This window comes from Ipomoea triloba, chromosome 8, assembly GCF_003576645.1.
Source record: "Ipomoea triloba cultivar NCNSP0323 chromosome 8, ASM357664v1".
Lineage (NCBI taxonomy): Eukaryota > Viridiplantae > Streptophyta > Magnoliopsida > Solanales > Convolvulaceae > Ipomoea > Ipomoea triloba.
The window spans coordinates 12,664,465-12,688,439 of record NC_044923.1 but is presented as its reverse complement, the minus strand read 5'-3'; the positions used below and the strand labels follow the sequence as shown (position 1 = coordinate 12,688,439).

General features: G+C 33.4%; 3 protein-coding genes across 3 annotated transcripts; 1 reads left to right on the top strand and 2 right to left on the bottom strand.

The window, feature by feature from the left end:
- Positions 1-2,254: 2,254 nt before the first annotated feature.
- LOC116026670 (probable arabinosyltransferase ARAD1) lies at positions 2,255-6,201 on the bottom strand. Its single transcript, XM_031268023.1, has 4 exons — positions 5,379-6,201; positions 3,947-4,243; positions 3,758-3,856; positions 2,255-2,996 (listed from the first exon to the last, which is right to left on the bottom strand). The coding sequence occupies exons 1-4, from the start codon at positions 5,874-5,876 to the stop codon at positions 2,577-2,579; spliced, it is 1,314 nt and encodes a 437-aa protein (XP_031123883.1). The 5' UTR covers positions 5,877-6,201; the 3' UTR covers positions 2,255-2,576.
- A 4,954-nt stretch (positions 6,202-11,155) lies between these two features.
- On the bottom strand, positions 11,156-14,230 carry LOC116026796 (alpha-ketoglutarate-dependent dioxygenase alkB). Its single transcript, XM_031268193.1, has 7 exons — positions 13,985-14,230; positions 13,750-13,901; positions 12,989-13,347; positions 12,347-12,485; positions 12,043-12,109; positions 11,811-11,932; positions 11,156-11,528 (listed from the first exon to the last, which is right to left on the bottom strand). The coding sequence occupies exons 1-7, from the start codon at positions 14,077-14,079 to the stop codon at positions 11,392-11,394; spliced, it is 1,071 nt and encodes a 356-aa protein (XP_031124053.1). The 5' UTR covers positions 14,080-14,230; the 3' UTR covers positions 11,156-11,391.
- Positions 14,231-15,687: 1,457 nt separating this feature from the next.
- LOC116026978 lies at positions 15,688-23,222 on the top strand. The gene is made up of 12 exons (XM_031268403.1): positions 15,688-15,837; positions 15,958-16,216; positions 16,300-16,396; positions 17,417-17,544; positions 17,886-17,973; positions 18,110-18,191; positions 18,270-18,557; positions 18,651-18,696; positions 18,976-19,143; positions 21,873-22,007; positions 22,100-22,189; positions 23,197-23,222. Exons 1-12 carry the CDS (start codon positions 15,688-15,690, stop codon positions 23,220-23,222), a joined length of 1,557 nt encoding a protein of 518 aa, XP_031124263.1.
- The last annotated feature ends 753 nt before the right edge of the window (positions 23,223-23,975 follow it).

Here is a 23,975-nt window from a genome sequence, read left to right as displayed (position 1 = left end):
ACAGTTTCATTCCTGGATTGGCAGAAAGCACATATATATCTATCCAGAATTACAGCATGCATGTTGTCTTCAGTAGCCGTAAAGCCAAGCATAATATGAAAGAAAGCTTTGGAGGAATGAAGGGCATCCACGGCGGCTTGTTGTCATCTTTGGTTCTAAGAAGATCATAAATTGCAGAGACTGGGGCCGAGATTTTCATTCACAGACCACTTAATTTTCCATATTAGAAATGCATTGGATTGTGGAACCCAAAACAAGATTAAAGGTATCTTGTGACAACCTTGGGCTATACGTTTAACAGTGGATCAGAGAATCATCTATATTTGGGGTCTAATCCCAATCCCAATCCCAAACAGATCTCCCAGCCCTTGAAGATATACTACACTAGTGCATGAACCCATGGCAAATTATTGCAATCCTTATATCGTGTTAGTCCGAAACGACGTCGTTTTGAATGTTAGTGGACGGTGGACGCGAATGACTTCAGGGAATTACACAGAATCCTTGTCTAGAATACACAGAATGACTTGAGCGAATACACAGAATATTGATACAACTACACAGAAATCATCCTCCTAACATTCGAATATACAAAACACGTCACAACCTATGTTTAAGTACCCCTAACATGAATACACATAATCGTAGTCTACAATACACAGAATGCTTTCAAAGAATACACAGAAAATGAAAACACTAAATACACAAACACATCACCCCTGTGTTTAAGTACCGCTAACATGAATACACAGAATCCTTGTCTAGAATACACATAATGACTTGAGGGAATACACAGAATATTGACACAACTACACAGAAATCATTCTCCTAACATTCGAATACACAAAACACGTCGCAACCTATGTTTAAGTACCCCTAACATGAATACACAGAATCGCAGTCTACAATACACAAAATGTCTTCAAAGAATACACAGAATATTAACACAAATACACAGACCAGCCGAAACGGGAAACGTGATTTCCAAAAAAACAAACTATTAATTAAAATGACCAAAACGACATCATTTTGGTACAGGGTGCATAATGCATTGTGCATCCTAGTCCACGATATAAATTGCCAAATTATTGCGTGGACTGTGGTCAACTGTGTGGGTCACGGTCTAAAACGACGTCGTTTTGACGTAAAAAAAAATAGCGGTGTGATCTACTCAGCCGTTTATGTGTTAGAATAATAAACATTCTGGAATAAGATAATATATTTTATAAATTAGAATAATATACTTCATGTTTTAGAATAATTTACTTTATATGTTAGAAATTTAGAATAATGTACTTTATTTGTTAAAATAATAAACTTTCTGGGGTAAAATAATGCATTTTATAAGTTATAATAATATATTTTTTGGCCCTATTTGATAAATGGTTGTTACCTGATAGTTGTTAGCTGTTTTGGTTAGAAGGTATAACTAGTTGATAACTTTAACTGATTGTAGAAAGGTGTTTGGTAAATTAGATTTTAGTTGATAGCTGTTAGGTATAATTTCTTTTCTCAAAAAGCTAATTGAAAAAGTCCTTTTGAGCAACTTTTTAAATGTTAGCATTTTGGAGTTACAAAAACTTGATTAACCAAACACTTATATTGATTTTTTAATCAAGTCAAATAGCTAATAATGGTCAAATAAGCTAAAATTAGCTTATAGACTAACTATTTTACCAAACAAGGCCTATGTAGAATAATGAATCTTTTGTAATAAGATAAAGTAATGTATTTTATGAATTAGAATAATGTACTTTATGCTTAAAAATAATATACTTTAATATACTTTATGAATTATAAAAATGTTTGTTGCATCAGTGGAGGGGAAAATGCAAGTCGCTTGAGGAAAAACAAAATTGGGCAACCTAAAGACGGAGCTATGTGGATGATTGATAAACCCATATAGGCATCCAACGAATCCAAAGAGCTGAGACTCCTTGTTTATATGAATTGAATGTTCCACAGCGACTTATTAGCAATTAAGGAGGGGAGGGCATTGTATTGTTCCATGTGTGAATATTAATGACATTTTGGATGGTATTTCAAGTTAGGAATTCTAAGAAGCCACGTGAGAAAAATTACATAGCAAGTATGAATACTGCCGTTAGTTTATGGGTGAGAAAAAGAGGCTGTAAAAACACATCCCATTCCTGCATAGTCCACTTGGTAAGCTGAATGACAACTCCCATTCCCATATCTTCTGCTGTTGCTCCACCCATCACCCATCACCCATCATCACTATAAAAAATTAAAATCATAAAATTGAAGATATAAATATTTGAGTTGTTATTGAACTTATTATCAATTCACAAGTGGTATTACGTTGTACTTGTACATATACCCTCCTCTTCAATCCTCTCCAAAACCTTCTTCTACTTTTCAGTGGTCACTATTCCAAAAATGAAGACTGTAATCATAACTAAAAGAATGCACCAAAGAAGTTGCAGACTCCTGAGAAAAATCATCCCATTCTGGGAAGTGGGAAGTGCCTCTTTCAAACACTACCATTTCTGACACAGTGACAGTCAAAAACTTTGGCTATTTAGGAAATTCTTCTGTGGATGACAATTCAGAAACTATCTCAACCATGGATCTGGGACTTTCAACCTCCTGCTTCTATGTACATCAAGATTTGCAAAAGGAAGCTTGTGTCTCACCTGCCTCCACACCATATTTACAGCATCGCCCTTTTTCGGAGGGTACTGAAACTCAAAATGATGAGAAATGTTCTTAAGCAACCTCCACATTTCAACCCATCTTGATTTCGAAATGCTCCTTAGCTGCTTCACTATGTACCCTTCTTTCTTTGAATCCTCACGTGAGATAAAGATACAGAACTCACTGTAATCAACTTCGTCCTCATATGGTAGTTCGACTTTGTCACTTATAATAACAGGAACACAATGGCTCACTATTGCATCAAAAAGGCGACAAGATGATGGAGTATCTCCTGCAGGATCTAGGCAGAACTTCGATAACCGCATCCCCTTGGTGGACTGTCATAAATGTAAAATAAAATAAGCACTAGGAAATGGATAAGACTAGTAACTTCTTCAAAGATCTACAACCTGCAATATTATAGTGTCAAATATCTTCAAAGCAAACAGAGAATCCTGACAAGGAACAATGATTGCAGAGACCAAAGTGCCTTGCCATTCACCAATAACTCTTGGCTTAACAAGGTTAAGCCTCCTACACTCTGAGCTTTATAACCTTGCCAAGAGTTAAATTGCACCTCCCCTCATTGATGTATAAGAAGAGTGGAAAGGTTTTCTTTGTAAGCCAATGGATATATTCACTTTCTTTTGGTAGTTTATCTTTACTGATGAAATGTCACTAAGAATAGAAACTATATAGGAATTCAGGAATGAAAGAAAGAACTGTTTTCTCTTTTTCTTCTATATTTAGAGAAGATACATGTTTGGGCATTTTTGTAAGAAACAAAGTACGAACAGACAAAATATATTCATATATCAAATCCACCATACAATATCCGTATTTATTAGGTTTAACCTAAGTGCTAGAGTAAAACTTGTCCAAACTTGATTCCAGATATTACAAAATACATACATCTTCAGCAAGCTAAAGGGGGGAAATGCAGCAGTAGTTTAATTTCTCATTAAATAGCCAAAGAGATAGAGAAGTAGAGTTATATGCAGCCATGCAGATCTCATATACTAATCATTTCAAACAGTACACTGAAATGTTAAAGGTTTATGAGATTTAAGTATTTAACTGTTCTTAAAAATGTACTTACATTTTTTATGCCACTATTTGAGACACCCTCACTTCCTTGAAACACAACATCCTTTTCACCAGCTAATAATTTTTGCAGTATCAAACGATCCCTTCCATCCTACAATGAGAAAAAGAATCAGACACAAGTTTTGTTACTTCAAGATTTTAAGCATAAGATTAATATCCTTCTGCAACCAATCTGACATACATCTTTCCTAATTGTCCTCCCCCGGAAGAAGAGAAGTGTGGGGCGAGACTCAAATGGGTCTGGGGGGTCATCATCCAGAAATGACTCAACCACATGTCCATATGGGGCAACAACATCTTTCCGCAGATTAGATATATTTCGGTCAGCACGTCCAAAATCAGCAACAATCCAAATAGCTTTCTTAACCTGAGCTTTGTGAAATTTGAAGGCATTTGGATGATGCACAGGGATCACATGATCCTTACCACCAGATCGCTTCCAATATTTGGACTTCTTAAGGAATTCAACAATTTCAACCTGAAACGAGGAGGAGAAATTCCAATCAGCTCTGGAAATTTAAAATGCAAAAAGATTAAAATAAATCAACAAATTATACTAATCTATTATCTATCAGTCACCACATCAACCATTAAAAATAATAAATATATAGTTAATAGCACCAATACCGAACATAAACAGTTTAGGGCAGGAAAAGGCATGCAGCTATAAGGCTTAAGTCTGTGATATCACAACTTTAGCTGTTTTAACACGGTATGCAGAATTACTGATTTACTTTCAATGGAGCCCATGTTTATTAATACTAAACTGTCACGATTAGGTATGACCCCAATATCACTCCATTCTCACACTCTGTTACTTATCACATACAGCAAGACATACCTTTTTCATGAAAAGAAATGTTTGTGATCCATCTTTAGTTAAAAGACCCAGATCTAGCAAATATGGTTAAATGAAGGTTCATTAGAGAGCTGATAATGTTTGTCCAAACTAATATTAATTGGTTGTTTTTCTGGTCCTGTTATCTCAACTACAGGCAAAAATAAAGTAATAACTCAAAGTTCACACCACACATCAAGCAATAAATTCAAAGTATTATTATAGAACACCACACCACTGACACCAGAGCAACCTCAAACTCTTACAAGCCATAAAATGATCATTCCCATTTTCAGAAAACTATTCCATTATCTTTTTGTTTTAAAGGCATTACTATTTACAATTAAAAAGCTAATTTAATTTTGAGAAACTTTCACTTTTGGTCCTGACTATTACACATGAATCACATTTGTTCCTTGACTATTAAAATTTTCAAATTAAGTGCATGACTATGTAATTTGTATCAAATTTGATTCTACGGTCTAATTTCCCGGCCAACAAGGGGCACCACATTTGCTTCTTCCAGGAAGAGCACTGTATTTGCTTTTTCCGGAAGGAATACTTTGGCAATAATTGGTCAACAAATTGGATGACAGAACCAAATGTGATACAAATAATGGTTCATGTATAATACAGGGCCAAAAGTGAAATTTATTCTTTAATTTTGATTGCCTTTGCAAATCAAATTCAGTTTTCCGGACTTTGAAGAACTATTTCCTAATTTCCAACATCTCAACAATTAGAGAAAGAGCAAGGCATTGAAATAGGTAGGTACCTGCAATTGAATATCAAACTTCTCCCCCGAATAATCCCCGTGCTTGATGTAAGTGTTATAGCTCATCGAAGAAAAGAATGGCACGAAGAACGCATCAGCAGTGTCCGGATCCGAAACCCTAACAAAATCCAGGGCAGACACACCATCACCTTCGTACAACAGCGACGCCAGCATCCAATACTCCACGCTGTGCTGCCTCCTCAGCCCCCCGGATGCATCCGGCCATGGCGGCAGCGTCGACAAGCTCACCGGCTTCCCGCTCACATTTCCGCCTTTCATCAGCCCTACATTGTATTTGATGTCCAGATCGTACATGTACACCTTCAGTGGCTGCCCTGCGCTGCTGGGGCAGGGCGTAGCGTTCCTCAGCGGGGACTCGAAGTTCACGAATCTTGATCTGTAATCAATTGTTCCATTGTAAATCAGAGTCCCGACAAGGAAAACGCCGAACACTAAGAAGCATAGCAGGGTCCTATTGATGGTGTCCCTCACTCCCATTCGGACTCACCGATTCCGCAACCCGAAGCAAACCACCCCTCGTGCTAAGCTATAACTATGCTCTGCTTCACCAAGATTTGAAATGGGGTTTTTCATGTGATCATTACAAACAGAAACACGTGATCTTGAAGAATAATGAAGAAGAAGAAGAGAATTAGATCAGCCGCAAGGAATGGGGTGCAGTTTTGCAGATTTTGTAGCGACTGCCTACTCTCTTTTCGGATTCGTCTAGTAGATTCCTAGGTGTGTGGAAAACTGGAGATGTGAATCTGTGATCTTCCAGGGAAAGGGTGACGCGCAGATGTGCAAGCATTAAATACTTTGCTTTCTGCATCGGAGTAACAATTCCACTCTTTTTTTTTAAACAATTCCACTCTTGTTTCATTTTTATTTGGGAAAATGGTACTTTTTCCCCCGAGTTATTTACTTATAGCACATTTTCCCTATATGTTATTTATGTAACCACTTTATCCCCCTCAGTTGTTTTTAAAGTGGTCATTTCTCCCCCTCTCTATTAAATAGATATTTATGCTGTTAAAAGTGAGGGTAAAAGTGACATTTCACTTATTATTATTATTATTTTATTTATTATTTATTTGCGGTCTTGTTTTTATTCATACACGATTTCAAACTGGTAATTTGCTTTGAATTAAGGAAAATCACCAGGGAAGTGAAGGCTAAACCTTCTACTCAGAAGCTTGAAAGGTAGGCAATGCATACGCCTTTTACTTCAATTGGTTATTTGACTCGATCCTTTCTTTCTTTCTGTATGAAGATGCTTTGTTCTTATATATCGCTCTGTTTTGAAGTACAAGACATCACCAAAAAATGAAGAGCAACAAGAAACCGATCAATGAGAGAGATCTTTACATGAAAGCCTCATCTCTATAATGGTAGACAAGGAGCGACAGGGAAAAATAACCATCAACTCGCTGAAGAAATCTGGCAGCGAACTTCCCAGGTTTCTCACCCAGTTCTCTACTGTCATTAATGGCATTGGCCTTGCATTTTATAATGAAAGAATGAAAGCAAGTAAATTTAGTAATGAGTTTGGTTTGTATTTATCCTAAATTATTTTTAACAAAAGCGAATGCAAATATGCACAGGTGAAAGAATGGATTATGGCGAAGCTGGCTTTTTTTTTATTTTTTATTTTTTTATTTTGTAAAAATAAAAATGAATAGGCAGTGTGTCAAAAAAAAAATCGATCCCTCCATCTCCGTTAAAAATTAATAATAATAATAATAATAATAATAATAATTAATTAATATTAATAATAATTAATAATAATAATAATAAGTGAAATGCCACTTTTACCCTCACTTTTAACAGCATAAATATCTATTTAACAAGAGAGGGGGAAAAATGACCACTTTAAAAACAACTGAGGGGGATAAAGTGGTTACATAAATAACATAGGGGGAAAATGTGCTATAAGTAAACAATTCAGGGGGGAAAAAGTGGCATTTTCTCTTTTTATTTTTTGTACTACTTTTACACGTGCATTGGGCAAATGGGTTAATGCCCAATGTTTATATTTAAATAAAGGGAAAATGGAACTTTTCCCCCCTATGTTATGTGCATATAGCACTTTTTCCCTTTGTGTTATTAAAGTGACAGTTTTTCCCCCTAAAATGTTAAATTGACATTTTTACCCTTAAAAACAATATTTCATTTATTTTTCTTCTCCAACAAATTATTACTTATATGTATGGATGATCACGATTCGATTCGAACCTAACCAAACACTGTAGCAATCATACCGAAATAGTATGGACGGTTCTGGTCGAGAGCAACGCCCGAACCACTATCCAGCAGCTGTTGGGCGGACTACCCAGTCGCAATAATTAGCTACTGGGCGGTCAATCTAGGTAGTGCGCGGCTCGGCTGCATGTGTGCGACAGTGGCAACATCAGGAGGATACAAAATTGATTCTGCCCATGGTCCATTGTGCGAGATATTTAGTGCCTTCAAATTTTTCTTAGTAGCACATGGAAAAATATTCTCATCAAACCGCACATAGTAACCCTTATTAGTATGTAAGTCAATGCACCTATACCCCTGGAATGACTAAGGACAACCTAGACAAACACAAGGAGATGACCTGAAAGACATCTTATGACGATTGCATGGTCGGAGATAAGGGTAACATAGATAACCAAAGACACGAAGAAAGAGTAGGATGGAGGGGATTTTTGCAATAACTGATGATGACTAGTGTTATTTAATGTAGTAAAGGGCATTCTATTTATTCAATAAACAACAATCTCAAAAGAAAAATCCCAGAATTTATGTGGAACAGACGCATGAGCTAAAAGAGTCAATCCTGTTTCAACAATGTGTCTATGTTTTAATTCAACGCGACCATTTTGTTCATGAGTATAGGCACATGATTGTCTATGGAAAATTCCTAACTGAACAAAGGTGGAATGTAACTTTTTGTACTCAGCTCCTAAATCAGATTGGATAGCCTTGATTTTTCTATTGAAGGGGATTTATGCAATAACTAATGAGAACTAGTGTTATTTAATGTAGTAGAAGGCATTCTATTTATTAAATAAACAGTAGTCTCAAAAGCAAAATTCCAGAATTTATGTGGAACAGACGCATGAGCTAAAAGAGTCAATCCTATTTCAATAATGTGTCTGTGTTTTCTTTCAACTCGACCATTTTGTTCATGAGTATAGCCACATGATTGTCTATGAAAAATTCCTAACTGAACAAAGGTGAAATGTAACTTTGTGTACTCAACTCCTAAATCAGATTGGATAGTCTTGTTTTCTTTCAAAGAGAGGAAATTAACATGGACATCAAAGTTTGGTCATGACGAAACCAAAAAGAGCTGGATTGGCTTGTGGAATTGCATTTGTATCAGTGATTGGGAGGAAAACATCCGGACATGGATAACTACCATCAATGAATCCCATTAACTCATGTCCCTGGAGGAAAGGCACAACTTGTGTCCTCCAGAACAAATAATTTTTGTGAGTAAGCTTAATACGGATAAAGTGGTGAGCAGTAGAAAGCGAATTGACACCCATAGAAAAAGAGGATGTAACAGCGACATCTGAGACGGTCCGTTCAGAGGAAGAGTTAACATATCTGTCGGCCATAGAGACAAAGGGAACAAAAAAGAAGAGAGAATAAGAACTCTGGCTAACTAATACCAGATAAGAACAGTTAATTGTATTAACAGAACTTTAATACAAGAGTACAGGTAGAATAGGATAGGGAGACTAGGATACATAGTCATACTTTGACTGAAATACATAGAGTCATAATAGTGACGTGCAAGCGACATTATAGAAAAACATTGCAAATATATATAGTGTAATTATTTTGAAAGGTAAGTGAGCTGTCAAATTTAACGTTTAATTCCTCGAATCAACTTTTTTTTTTTTTTTTTGAAAAGTTCCTCGAATCAACTTGTCATATGTAGTTTTCATATATTTAGAAGAAGGTAATACGATGCGTATAATATATTTTGGGTAATTCAAATACGTAAACTTACAGCTACTACTTCAAAACAAAATTAATAAACAGTTTTGCTGTACGTAACAATTTCAGTTCAAAATATCCATTCCCAATTTCGTTTGGGGAAGGCAAATTCCTAAATTTAGAAATTATTCTTAATTTCAGTAATTAAAAAAAAAAAAAAACAATTGTAGTCATTTGCAATACGTGAAACAAACCGTTTGCTGGGAACCATTTACTTGACAAATATATGTGGGGATGAAACTCAGCGCCCATCTGAATTTATCTACAATTGAAAGTTTTAATAAAAAAAAAATAATAATTACATAGTAAATTTTATAAATATTACAAACTTTAGATGTGCACGGTTTATAAAACTAACACCACAATTTTTTTAATTTTTAATTTTTTACTTTCGGCAATTATTAACTATTGATCTACTAAATGGCCTTGTGGTTAAACGGTATAGCTATAGCCATCCTAAGTGAGAGGTTATAGGTTCACCAACTTCACTATGCAATCTAGAACACTAAAATCTACACTTCTCAAAATTTTTTAGGAATGCACGTTTAGTATTAACAAAGTATCAGTAGTACATGTTTAGTATTAAAAAATTGCACTTGCAAAAATGCATTACATTTAAGGTTTGAATTTTAGAGTATATGACTGAGTTTTGATTTTGTGTAGTTGTGTTTACATTTGTGTAGTAGATTTACTAGATTACATGCACTCATGCATGGTTTACTTCATACATTTTATTATGTTTCTCAACCTACTGAAGCACAAAAAGCTAACGCCGCCAACTTGTGACCTCTCACTTGAGAAGGCCACGACTATGCCGTTTGATCACAAGATCTTTGGTATACATTTTATTATGTTAAATACATAAAATATGTAAGTTTCTATATTAGAATGCCAACATATTTCAATAGTAACAAATTTATTCAAATTAAATTCTAATAAATATATAAATACATCAAATCTACTCCGTATTTTCTTATTATAGAGTAGAACCAATTAAAATGAAACTTAATTTATAATTTATTGATTATTAGGTAGATATTTTAACAAATAAATTTATTTAATTAATAATATAATACATTTAATATATTTTTATTCAATTAAATATTTATTTATTTTTAATATTTTTTAATTTACTAATATAATTATAAAATTTTAAAAATAAAAATGGAAAAAATAAATAAAATTTTATGATGTGGGCTAAAAGGGTAACGTAAAAAGATTTGTCAAGTAATAAATTTAGAGGGTAAAAATTGAGAAGTATTGAATTTTTTTTTTTTATAATTGTTTAATACTTCACCATTTTGGATTCTGGTTTGAAGAAATAATAACTCGTATCACCATTTTTCTATATTAATATGTTTTTAATTTAAATAAATCATTTAAATTTTTTTAAATTATCAACCTTTTAGGTTATGCCACACATTTTATCAGACCAGTCTATAATTTCAAATTCCACTCTCCACATTATTTTTACCCCCACTATTCTAACTGTAATCCATAATATTCTACTTTGGCTTATTTTAATCTTAATTTCTGCAACTTCCATCTTGTTCTACTACTGTAAGACTTTATTTACAATCCCAAGTCCCAACATTTCCCAGTTCTCTGTTGCTCTGTAACAGTGTAAAGTATATTTTGCAATTTTTTTATAGTCTATTCTCAGAGTACATATGTTTTTATAGAGTGCATTTTTATCTTGCTCCAAAATCTACAGAGCCTATTTGAAGGTAATATGGAAAACCCAGAGTTTATAATTTTTGAAATGAAAAAAAGAAAAAAAAGAAAAAAAAAAGACAATCCTTTGATATCTTAATATATAAAATCAAGTGCAACACAGTGAGATCCTCTCTGATAATCATGAGTCAAAACTGGCCATACTGGTGATTGGGAAAAATAGAAAATACAATCTTTGCACAGCAGCTTGTCTAGGGCTACAAGAACTCTGCTTCTTAGCTCTTGAGATGAAGGTTATGCTGCTTGTCCCTCAGAATATGGTGATCCAAAAATTACAAAATCATCAAAATACTTGTCTGATATTGATGTTTACTCTGGAAGTCCTCACATATTCCAAGAAAGAGTCATCTTCATCAGAAAACTGTAACTCAAGTTCTGATATTTCAGCATGTTCCTTATCAGCGAAGATCCTGGGAACACCTACAAAACTTAGAGATGGTTAAACTTATCCAGTTTCCAGCGACAATAAGGAGTGACCAATGCAAACCATCAATATACAAAATTGCAAAAATGATTATTCCACTGTGAAAGATCAGTAATTTTGGCTACTCTGATCAACTGCTGGTGACAATATGTACAGGGGTTTTCTACGGCAATTGCTTATCAAATATTACTAATTTCCATTTCCTTCATATACAGCAAATAGAACATTCGATTAAGTAAAGTAATAACAAATAAAATTTAAAAGTTAAAAATTCTAACCATGGAAGCATTCCCTTGCAGCTCCCGCCATAAGAATAACATCACCACTACGCAAGAACATTGCAAGGGGTGTATGTTCCCTAGAATTACCCCCTATAAGGAAAATAGCTTTGCATCCCAAACTGAGAACAGGAAAAAACGAGTCCAGCATTATTAGCATAAGCAGTCTTCCATTTGGTTTCAAAGCCCATTACATGGAAGTAAGAGGGTAAGAGATAAACAAGTGTATCACCTCATGCTCACAATAGGTTTGCTCCAATCCTTTTCCATGTCATCAAGGTGGCCACCAAGCATGTCACCTAAAGAGGAGTATGAGGAAAGTTAAGTATGTCAAATACAGTCACACAGACAAATCAAACAATCAAGTGAGAATAGAGAAACAAAATCAGAACTAGTTGAAAAAATGCTCAGAATTTGAATTAGGCAGGTCTGGAAACAAAGAATGTGAGCCCAATTAAGACCTGGAATGAAAATTTCAAGATGAAATATCATTCTAATTTCTAAGGTCTATATAGATGTTAATGTGTAATGTATACCTTGACCGAAGTAATTGACTATTGCTGCTTCAGGCTGGAAGTCTTCACCCGAAGGCATAGCAGGAGTTGCCAATTTTGTAGAAAGCTGACAAAGATCATCCGGTATTTTGTTATGAGGTAAAGAAACATTGTAGCTCCTCTGCAATATCACACAAGAAAACTAATTCAGAGTTAAAAGCCAACACCCAACAGATGTATAACTAGCTCTTGATAATGGAAACACTATTACAAATATAAGATTATGGAGTTACCTGTATCATCACTATCATGTCATGGTATAATTTATAGGTTTTAGTTTACTTAGTCTCTTTTAAAGAGCATGCCACACACATTCCACACATACACTCATTTGGATAATTTTTTTTTCTTTTGTAATCCACTAATCCAGTACTCACTATGCATTAATTACCAATAAGAAAACCTTAATAAAAAGACACAGCCAGTTCAGATAAAAAGCTTTTAAAAGTGCTTTATGATCAGCACTTTCGATTAGGTCCTTCAAATAATCTGAAGATGGGTTTGGCATATCAAATGGCTTAAAAAAAAGCCGCTTCAAATATGTTATGAGAGCAAGCTCATCCAAACTGGGTAAGCAAATAAAAAGCAATCCACTAGAATTCAAAAGAAGAATATCAACAAGACCTTGGACCAGTCAAACTGCAAGCCTAGGGTGCTCCACCGTAATTTACGAAGCAAAACAGAGGCTGGCACTGATTTGCACGCTTCTCCTCTCGATGAGAAACTCTGTACATCAGAAAATTTCCAAGAAGGAGCAGTTGCTGTGCTCTGATCATTATTAGAATCAGTACCATTTCTTTGATGTGATGGCTCCTCTTCAACTAAAACCTTGCCTTGTTTTGCAGAAACAAATAAGTCTTCTATAGGTCCATAAATTACGTTGTGGTTTGTTCTATTAGGTGGCTGAGGAAAGCTAGTTAAACTATCCTTTATCCATTGACACTGTTCCTCAATGGTTAATGCACCAGGAATGAAATAAAACCCTGCACACAGAAATTATAAAATTTTTTAAGCCCAATCAAGTTGAAAGGCCAAACCTACATGCAACTTATGTCAATCCAGAGAATCACCACCTTAGATCAGTACTCCCTGGTTTTAAAATACAATCACTCATTATTTCCACTAGGACCTCAAAATTTCACTGAAGCACATACAAGAGGAGTGATAATTATACTGCAAATAGAATCTTGGAAATATCCATTTACAAATTCCAAGCCCAAAATTTCAATAACATGATGGAACAGCACCAATAAATTAGATCTATTATATTAAAAATATCTTGTATATTTTTCGTGTTCCTTATATATCATACTGAATAGAAGATTATACCAATAAAAAATGAAAATTGCTAAAACTAAATAGCAAAAAATAAAAAATCAAGATACCAGGATGGCTTTCCAAGCAGAACACAGGCCGATCAAAATCGCATTGAAGCTTGGAAATTCCGGCTGGAAGCTCAGCATTTTGAGCATAACGCTCTGAAATAGACTTGAAGTCCAGTACTTCTGATAAATCCACAGGCCTCGGCTGTTTTTTCCTAGACCACAGTGTGAATAATTAGGAAAAATAATAATAATAAACAGAATCCCAAATACGCAAGACGAATTAAAGAAGTCGCACTTTCTACCGTTATCGTAGTACAATTTGTACTTCTTCTCTGCTTTTCTGAAAGCTGTTCGCTCAACATCTTCGGTACCTGTCTCCGATCCGTACATTTTTCGCTCAAAAGTTTGAATTTAGTGATAACTCGTTCGCAAAATTAGGGTTTTTTACGTTTCGAAGCAAAGGGCATAGAAATTAGGCGCCGGTGTAGTGTATCAAATTTCAAATGATTAGCTTCAAAACCGCTAAATTTTTCCTAAAAGAATCATTTGAAAAGTAATATTCTCTCTCTACCATTTTATCTTTTATCTACTATTCATAGGTCAAACCAACTATTCTTTATTTATTTATTATGTTTTACTTATTTTTAATTTAATTTTTTTTGTTTATTAATATTTTTAATATAATTTCTAAATATATAAATTTTGTACCCTAATACTTAACTTAATATTATAAAAAGTTTAGTTAAAATGACTTCTGTTAACTCTTGTTAATCGAATCAGACACATAACATGGGATGGAGGGAGTAATACGCTCCCCTCCGAATTTCACTTATTAAGTTTTACCTTTGATAGATACCTAGCATAGGCACTCGGTCGATTTAGCAAGCAGTCGGGCATAACTCTCGGACTCGGCAGTCGGCAGTCGATATGTGACCATTCGGTTTCCTAGCACCCCTCCATAACCCCTAATAATTACCTTATTAATCACCATTAATTACTCAATTATTTCCCATTAATCCTATTCAGCACCCATTAATCCTATTATAACCTACCCATTATTATCCATAAATCCTAGTAAATTCCCTATTAATTATCCATTTCACTACTCAACGTCTACCACCTTTATACTATAAAACAAAGAAAGAAACGAGAGAGAAGGGGGGGACTTCAAACTCTGAGAGGTTCCATTTTTGAGAGAAAGAAGTTTGAGAAGAGCAAAGATCCACAAAAACACAATGTAACATGTACAAGTTCCTTACAAAATAGTGAAATTTCGGCTTGGCACCGCCCAAAAAGGCCCGTGGTTTTTACCCTTTCGGTTTCCATGTCAAAATACTGTGTCTACTCTTGTTTTTATTGATTTACTTTTACATTTTGTTGATTCAATCGGTTGTGTTGGCCTGCCGAGTGACCACCCCGGGGTCACAAAACCATCACCTTTAAGTAATACCGGAGTGCTATGTGATGCTAATCGTCAACGTTGAGTTTTGCTTTCTTTAATCTTAATTTTAATATTCTTTTGGGTGTTTGACTTTAGTCAATCATTTTTTTAAATTAGGAACTTGAGTTGTATTGGCTTATTTTTAGCTTCGTACATTTTTCATGACTTCCCTTAGCTTGTTGTTATTAGGTAATAAATAATTTTTTAAACTTTTATTAAAATCTATATATATATATAAAGAGACAAGTTTTTGGTAAATAAAAAAAAATTTGGTTTCACGCCCACTGTAAACTACGCCGTTTTGGGCATTTTCATGGGAAAGCGAGAGCATTAATATTATTGCGGCTGTGTTCTGTATTGAATCATTTGGTTACATTTTAAATTTGAACCTAAGTTATTTATGGATACAACTCTTTGGCTTTCCAATGACAGGCGTGACTCTTCGGATATTGATGCGCATTATAATTACATAACCCTAGGGCTACCAATATATATACAACAGAGATGATCAGATCGAAATTTACAAGCAAAGCTACAAATCTAATTTCATAAACGCTATGGCTCCGATGTATGTCTTAGTTGAAGAGTTGCATAAGGACCATACTTCAATTGCAATCAGATTGAGGGCCGTGCGCACCTACAATGTTTGGCACAGTAGAGGAAGAGATCAAATCAAGTCAAGAGAGTGTGTCTTCCATGATGAAGCGGTAATCTATTCTTTTTTTGATGTCTAAAACATTGTAAATTGTAAAAAAATTGTAAAAAATGCAGTAGAAACATTCCTATAATCTTTATTTAATATACAGTATTTTGTTTTGTATTTATAGGGTTCCTACATTCACATGCATATTCCAGGAAAGAGTGTTTCTCCGAAGAATGATTTTGTAGAGGGAAATGTGTATTGTATAAAAAATTTTCTGGTAGTTGCTCATTGGTATTGCTATAAGACATGTCATGGAGAGTACATGATGAAATTTTATTCTGAAACATTGGTTAAAGATTATAAAGGGTGTGATTTTCCAAGGAATATGTATAGACTACAGCCATTTGAAATTCTGAACACACTGGATGCAAATATTTTGGTTGGTAAGTTAGAAAATAGTCAATTTGTTCATGCTTTTGGTTCAGTACTAAATACTACTGATCTAATACTACTTTTATTTTTCTAGATGTCATTGGCCGTGTAGTTGAAATATACTCTCCATTGGAGAAGATGATTAATGGGAGACCCTCTCGGTTGATAGATTTTCTAATTGAAGATTTGAAGTAAGTTTACACAAAACTAAAGGGTGTGTTTACTAACAGAGAATTTTCAAGAAAATTTCCAAATTTGAAAATTGAAAACAAAAAATGTGTTTACTATGTTATGTTCCAATTTTCAAAGTTGAGAATAATTCTCCATTTTAGAAGAAAATAGAGACACACTTAAAACTTGTTTTCAGATTGAAAAATCACGCATGAACAGTAACCAGTCCTAGCATCGATTCCTAGCAGCTTATTTCCGCTTCTTTCTTCCTCATTTTTCTTCTACTTTCTTCTTCACTGGCAGCGTCTTTCTCCTTCTTCAATTTCTTCCTCATTTTTCTTCCACTTTCTTCTGCAATTTCTTCTTCTCTTTCACACCCACCCACTTTTTTTCTTCACTTTATTATTCTCTTTTACACCCACTCTCTCACGGCTTCAAACTCGTCGCCTTTATCTTCTTCTACCGCGGTCGAACTCGGTGCTTTTATCTTCTTCATCTACAGTGGTCGAACTCGGTCGCCTTTGTCTTCTTCGTCTACAGCAGTCGAATGAACTTGACGCCTTGGCAAAATATTCTTGTGTTCTGTGTTCGGCGAGAAGGGAATGAGGGATTTCTTAGATTTGTGTTCTGTGTTTTGTATAATTGAATTGAGGGTATTGGGCTATTGAATTGGGTTATTGGGCTATTGGTAGAATGAATTGAATGGGGCAGAATGTTTGTATAATTTATATACATAAATATAAATGGGATTAGGGATTTATATTGGGCTACTAGCAAAATGTTTTGTATAACATATATACATATAACTTATAAATATGTGTATATAAAATTTAGTAAGTGAAAAATAAATTTTGAAAACAAGTAATGGCAAACAAGTTTTCAATTCCAGTTTTCGAAAACAGAGAATAAGAAATAGAGAATAGAAAACAGAAAATTGGAAACAGATAATAGAAAACAGAGAATGGAAATAAACGCCCCCAAAACGTTTTATTTTACAGATTGAAAATATGCATCAATTTTTAAAAAAAAAATTCATGCAGGGGTAATCAAGTGAAATGCACTGTCTGGGATGACCATGTAGAGAAAGTGATGCCTTTTTTTAAAAGTGATCTTTTGGATCCAGTGGTTGTTCTAATTCAGATGGGTCGGATTAAGCTGGTCGAAAAATGTAAGTGAAATTTTACATAATAGTTACCTTGATAGTGCTTTTTTGAATGTTTTCCTCAGTTATGGTTGTTGTTTCTTTAAGAGCTTTGTGTTACCGGAATATCTACCTCTTTCTGCCTGAGTATCTGCAGTAGTGTAAACAGACTATAGTAAATCTGAGTATTTGTTTAAACTGATTTTAGTAGATAATAGTTTGTTCCTTACCTAAGTTCTTACCTAAGTTTCTTTGTGAATTTTCTGTTCCTGCAATCAGAGAACTCATTTCCAGTATTGTACTCATCTGTTCCTGCAATACATGAGTATTTGTTAATCATTATGATTTTGTAATTTATATTTGTGTAGCTGGAGAAGTAAAAATTTGCAGTTCTTATGATGGTACAAATTTGCTATTCAACCAAAACACTTTGGAGTTTGTGGAATTCAGAAATAGGTATGATGCATTTCTTTAACATATCAATGTTACATATCTCTAAAACCTGAGAACAGCAGATTCATATTTGTGTATTCAGTCTATATATGCAGCAACAAACACCTTTGAAGAGCATTACATTGAATTCTACTTTCAGTTATGGTACTACAAGTGGAGGGGACTTAAGTAGTACAAAAATGCAGATCACAACATTATCTGAGATCTTTTCTAAAAGAGAGGTATATTTCTTAATAATCCAGTGTAGTTATGTACTTTTAAAACATATTTAATTAGAAATCTATTTTTTTTCATGGCAGACTGGTGATTTTTGGGTACCATGCAAGATTATAGGTATTGAGTCTGATCCCAATGATTGGTATTACAACTCTTGCCCTAAACAAAACTGTAATAAGAAGTTGGAATTCAACTCTGGAATGTATGATTGTGGGAAATGTGGTGGTCGATTTATTAAAGGTAACCTAAGATATAAGCTTAAAATTCGTGTGGTTGATGTTAATGGGACAACTCCACTCCTTTTATGGGACCGTGAAGTTCTTGAGTTGTTGTGTTTAAAGACAGATGAATTGAAGGCTATGCAGCCATCTGTGAGTTCCCTGATTTTGAACTTAAGTTAGATGCCTATATAATAGATTAGTAAAATGCCTTAACCACTAATGGTCTTTGTTTTTATGTCTTAGGTAATGCCCAAGATTCCTAAAGACATCAGGAATTTAAAAGGGAGAGGTCTGTTTTTTAAGATTTCTGTGAGAAGTGATTAATTTGATAACCTAAATAATGCAGTTCCAGTAATGCAAGTCAAACACTTTCCTGAAATGTTTGAAACCTACTGTCCTGGGCTAATCCAGCACAACGATGATGAATTTTCTTCCAAGCTACAACTAACACAGGATGATTTTGACTTAGATGAGGTATTTATATAGATTATTTCAATCAAATAGCCTTTAAGTATCACTAGCACTATATGCTTATTTGTTATCTGTTCAGGGTTTTTTTTTTTTTCAGATGATCCTACAGAAAGTCCAATTGGTGCTACTCCTGGAAAGCAGGATGTAGCTGTGAATGAAACCGAAGCAGTGAAGCGAAGTCTGCTGGATGAATTCTCAAGTACACAACCATCAAAGAAAAAGAAAGAGATTGTAGTGAAAATGGAGAATGAGAAAGAACCTACTGGTGAACATTGAATAGTTTGGACAATGGTTACTATGGCAGTGTTGATGTTGGATTAGTATGTGGTTTTTGGACAATTTATTGTGGCCCTTGAATTTGTAACCCTAATAGTTTAGGGTTAACAATCTGTTTGTTGTTTTATTTCACTATGCTATTACTTTTCTGATCCTGCCTAGAATTACTTGCCTCAATGAATGTGATTTTATCTAAGTAATCAGTAAGTATACTGCTTAGTGTTATTTTTTGTATAGATTTGTGATTTTTCAGGTACTTGATGATTAACAAGTGCTCAGTTTCAAGTTCAAGGTTTGCGGTTATAATTGAAGGCAATTTTTGAACTCAAGTTATAGCAGAAGGCAAACAATTGGAGCAGAAGTCAAAAAATTGCACTAGGCACATCTATAATCAATATTCAATAGGCAGCAATTGTAACTACACATAGATATTCTTATACTTATGGATAGATTTACACTTTTGTTTTTTTACAGTTTTTATCATGTTTTGAAAATGTAATTGATGCAATATTTTAAACATGAATAGAAAGTATGCTTATCTGGATAGCCACATTCTTCTCCTTGAAAGCATCACAGTTGAGGCCAGATTATGTTCCTTAATCCTCATAGATTGAGACTGTCAAAACATAAGAATAGAAAGTTAGTTTCAATTGCACTAAAATACCTCCTTTATAGTCAAATGATTTGCATGATGGTGTGCTTAATTAAAGGCAGAATTAGACATAAGAATAGAAAGTTAGTTTCAATTACACTAAAATATCTCCTTTATAGTCAAATGATTTGCATGATGGTGTGCTTAATTAAAGACATAATTAGACTGTCAGTTTTAAATGAAATTTTACATGCCAGGTGAGTTGTATGTTGTAAAGTTAAAGTAAATGAAAGACACAATTACATTAAGTATCAAGAATGTTTTTATACATGATTTGTATTATACTATGTTAAATTAGAGACACAAATATAGACTACCTGTGTCAGATTGTATTGAAAGTAATTTTATTTAGACAAGTTAGCAAATAAAAAAAAGATGACTAAATAAAGTACTAAAAAGGCAGTCTTGATTCAACTTATACTTAAGCAATTGTGAGGTTTTTTTAATCCGCAGTGAGTTAGCACAACTGTGACAATCATGTCGTAATGCAATATATTGGTCATACAGGCATTAAGATGTACAAACAATGTATTTGTAATCATTTTTACATTGGTATCAAGTCATATTCAATAAAAAATGAGTAATTAGTACACCAAAACTGTTGGATTTCCAATGAAAAAAGTAATAGCTATTGTCAATCATAATTGCTCTGAACCTTTACAATTTATAAAAGCCACTATGAGGAAACAATAACAACTTCCAAATAATACACTCTCCATACTCTACCTTGAAGACATGAAGAAATTGACAAGATCTACAGTTGTAGGAGCGAAAAGGAAAGGACATTCAGAGAATAAAGGTATGTAACTTAATCTATATATCTCAGTTGTACATACAGTAATGTGATTTACGGTTGTAGTAGTTAAAAAATATCTCAGTAAATATCTTCTTTTTAGCTTAAAGAATACTTAACTTTTTCCATTATAGTTTGATGAGTTTCTTCACCTGCAAAAGATAACAAGTTCTCATTAAGGTTAGGGTTAAATCTGAATGTAGTAAACAGATTTAGATTGAAGCTAAACATATCAAATGAAAGGTACTTATCTTTTTTTCGGGCTATTTGTTTTCTTCCATTAATCTGCATATAGCATACAACCAAAAAACCCTAGATTAAGTTCTCAGTGTGAATCTAATTTTAATACAAACCAACATTTTCTTCCATTCCGAAACCCTAAATCGTTTCAAGGTGGTCAATAAGTAGAAAAAATCACTGGATTGCGTCCAATGTTTCAATGAATTAGTGAGATTTCCAAAAAATTAAAACAATAGTGAACTTTGAGAAATTAACTCACCCAAACTTGAGGTCGACTATAACAGACCCTAAATACACAGATTTTGTTCCTACAAATTTGATTGAAATATTTACAATTTATTTTGAGATAGGGTCATCAATGAATGAACAATTTTGATAAAATCATACTTGATTTCGACTATAACAAACCCTAAATACAAAGAGTTATTGCTACAAATTTCATTTCTAACAGAGTAACCTTACCCTTACACTCCATCGTAGTTTGAATCCGCGACGATAGTAGCCATTTTCGTAGGACTGTGGTTTCCCGAATCAAGGATACCGTCGCCTCTAATCTTTGGAGTAGGAAAGTGTAGTTAGGTGAGAGCTTGAGGGTGTTAGGAAAGTGAATATTCCGGTCGATGAGAGTTGAGATCAGAGAGCAGAGAGCCGAGAGCAGAAGGAGTATAGATCGTAGTAGACAGATCTGGAATATGATCCAAAGATTTAGAGTAGAAAGGTGAGATTTGAGATCAGAGAGCAGCGAGCAAAGAGCATAGGGAAACTACAGTGTAGTAGATGGTTCTGGAATACGATCTACTACATATCCCGTTTCCTTTTTTTTTTTTTTTTGTTATATATATATATATATATATGTTAAATTCATATTATTTGTTTTGTAGTATTCTAAATTTTGTGGTTACTAAATTTTTATATTATATTAATTTTGTGGTTATTAATTTAGTATAGGTATAATTTCATTTTGTTAAAGTTTTGCTATGTATTTTTGTCATGGTATATCTAAATCTAATTTGAATTTATATTTGTTATGTAGAAAATGAAAATTCGATACAAGATGAGAATGTCATTGGTCAAAAACATAATCGGTTATCTTCAATTCAAACTCCAAATCAATTATTTGGAGTTTTTCAATCATCCTTAGTTACCCCGTTGAGCGTATTAACTGAAGGTTAGTAGATTATTATCAAATTTTTAAATGTTATGTACCAATGTTAGCAAATTTTTAAATGTTTTAATCTGACATAAAAGACTTTATTTTAGGACCATCAAGGTTGAGCAATATTTTGATTGACAAAAACAGGACACTGTTGCAGGATATTCCCGTGACACCTAATATGAATCAAGAACGAGGTATTACAAATAATAATTTTTTTCGAATTGAATTTACTTTTGTCATATATAAAATTATATATGTACCTATACATACATAAATATACATATATTTATATGTATGTAGAGTTTTTTCCACTTTTGGTCCTATGACTTTAGTGTCTCCGTCAATTTAGGTACACGACTTTCATTCCTGACATAAGTAGTGCTTGACTTTGATTTTTTTGCCACCTTTAGTCCTTGACTTTGATTTTTTTTCCACTTTTAGTCCTTTCGGCCATGAGAGCAACAATTTTTAATCAAAATCAACAAATTGTTGTGCCATTAAGGGTAAATAACGTTTAATGTATTTATGAATTTATCAAAAGACAATTTTACCCTTAATGGCACAACAATTTGTTGATTCCGATTAAAAGTTGTCGCTTAAAAAACGAAGCAGAACAAGCAAATAACGTTTCTTTTTCCTATTTTTTCTATGATTTTATTTATAAGAATATTTAGGGCTTTATCAAAAGATACTTTTACCCTTAATGGCACAACAATTTGTTAATTTCGATTAAAAGTTGTCGCTCACATGGCCGAAAGGACTAAAAGTGGAAAAAAAATCAAAGTCAATGACTAAAAGTGGCAAAAAAATCAAAGTCAAGTACTACTTATGTCAGGAATGAAAGTAAAAAATCAAAGTCAAGTACTACTTATGTCAGGAATGAAAGTCGAAAATCAAAGTCAAGTACTACTTATGTCAGGAATGAAAGTCGTGTACCTAAATTGACGAAGACACTAAAGTCATAGGACCAAAAGTGGAAAAAACTCTATGTATGTATGTATAGGTATATTTATATAGATGTTAAATTAATATTATTTATTGTGTTGTATTATAAATTTTGTGGTTACTAAATTGTTATATTAATTAAATCTTTAGTATGTTAGTTTTTGTTGAATTTAATAATTTGATTTTGTTAAAATTTTGCTATGTATTTTTGTCATGGTATATCTAAATCTAATTTGAATTTATATTTGTTATGTAGAAAATGAAAATTCGATACAAGCTTAGAATGTCATTGGTCCAAAACATAATCGGTTATCTTCAATTCAAACTCCAAATCAATTATTTGGAGTTTTTCAATCATCCTTAGTTACCCCGTTGAGCGTATTAACTGAAGGTTAGTAGATTATTATCAAATTTTAAAATGTTATGTACCAATGTTAGCAAATTTTTAAATGTTTTAATCTGACATAAAAGACTTTATTTTAGGTTCATCAAGGTTGAGCAATAATTTGATTGACAAACACAGGACACCGTTGCAGAATATCCCCGTGACACTTAATATGAATCAAGAACGAGGTATTACAAATAATAGTGCTTTTCAAATTTAACCCTAATTTTGTCATATATACAATTTTTTTACTTATTGTTTTTATTATTAAATATCTTAAAATTTGTTTTAAGAGTAATTTTGTTACCTACGTTCTTACAATATATATATGAAATTAGATTCCTCCTTCCAAAGTACAAGCAGTACTATAACCAATGCAATGATGTCTTCTACAATGGAGTTTAGAAACTTAAACAATGACTTCAACGAGGCCATGGAGGAACAAGATTTAACAAATAATGAATCAATTGGTTAGTTCTTACTTCATTTTCATTACATTTGCAGTTTTGCCACTAATATATTATTCAAATAATTATTGAACAAGCGTTGCTAAAAATTTAGTTTTATATTTGTTGTAGTCACTTATGCCGATTTTGGGGATCCGTGTGATTCATGCCAACATTGCGGTGCCTTATTTTGGTACGAAGAGC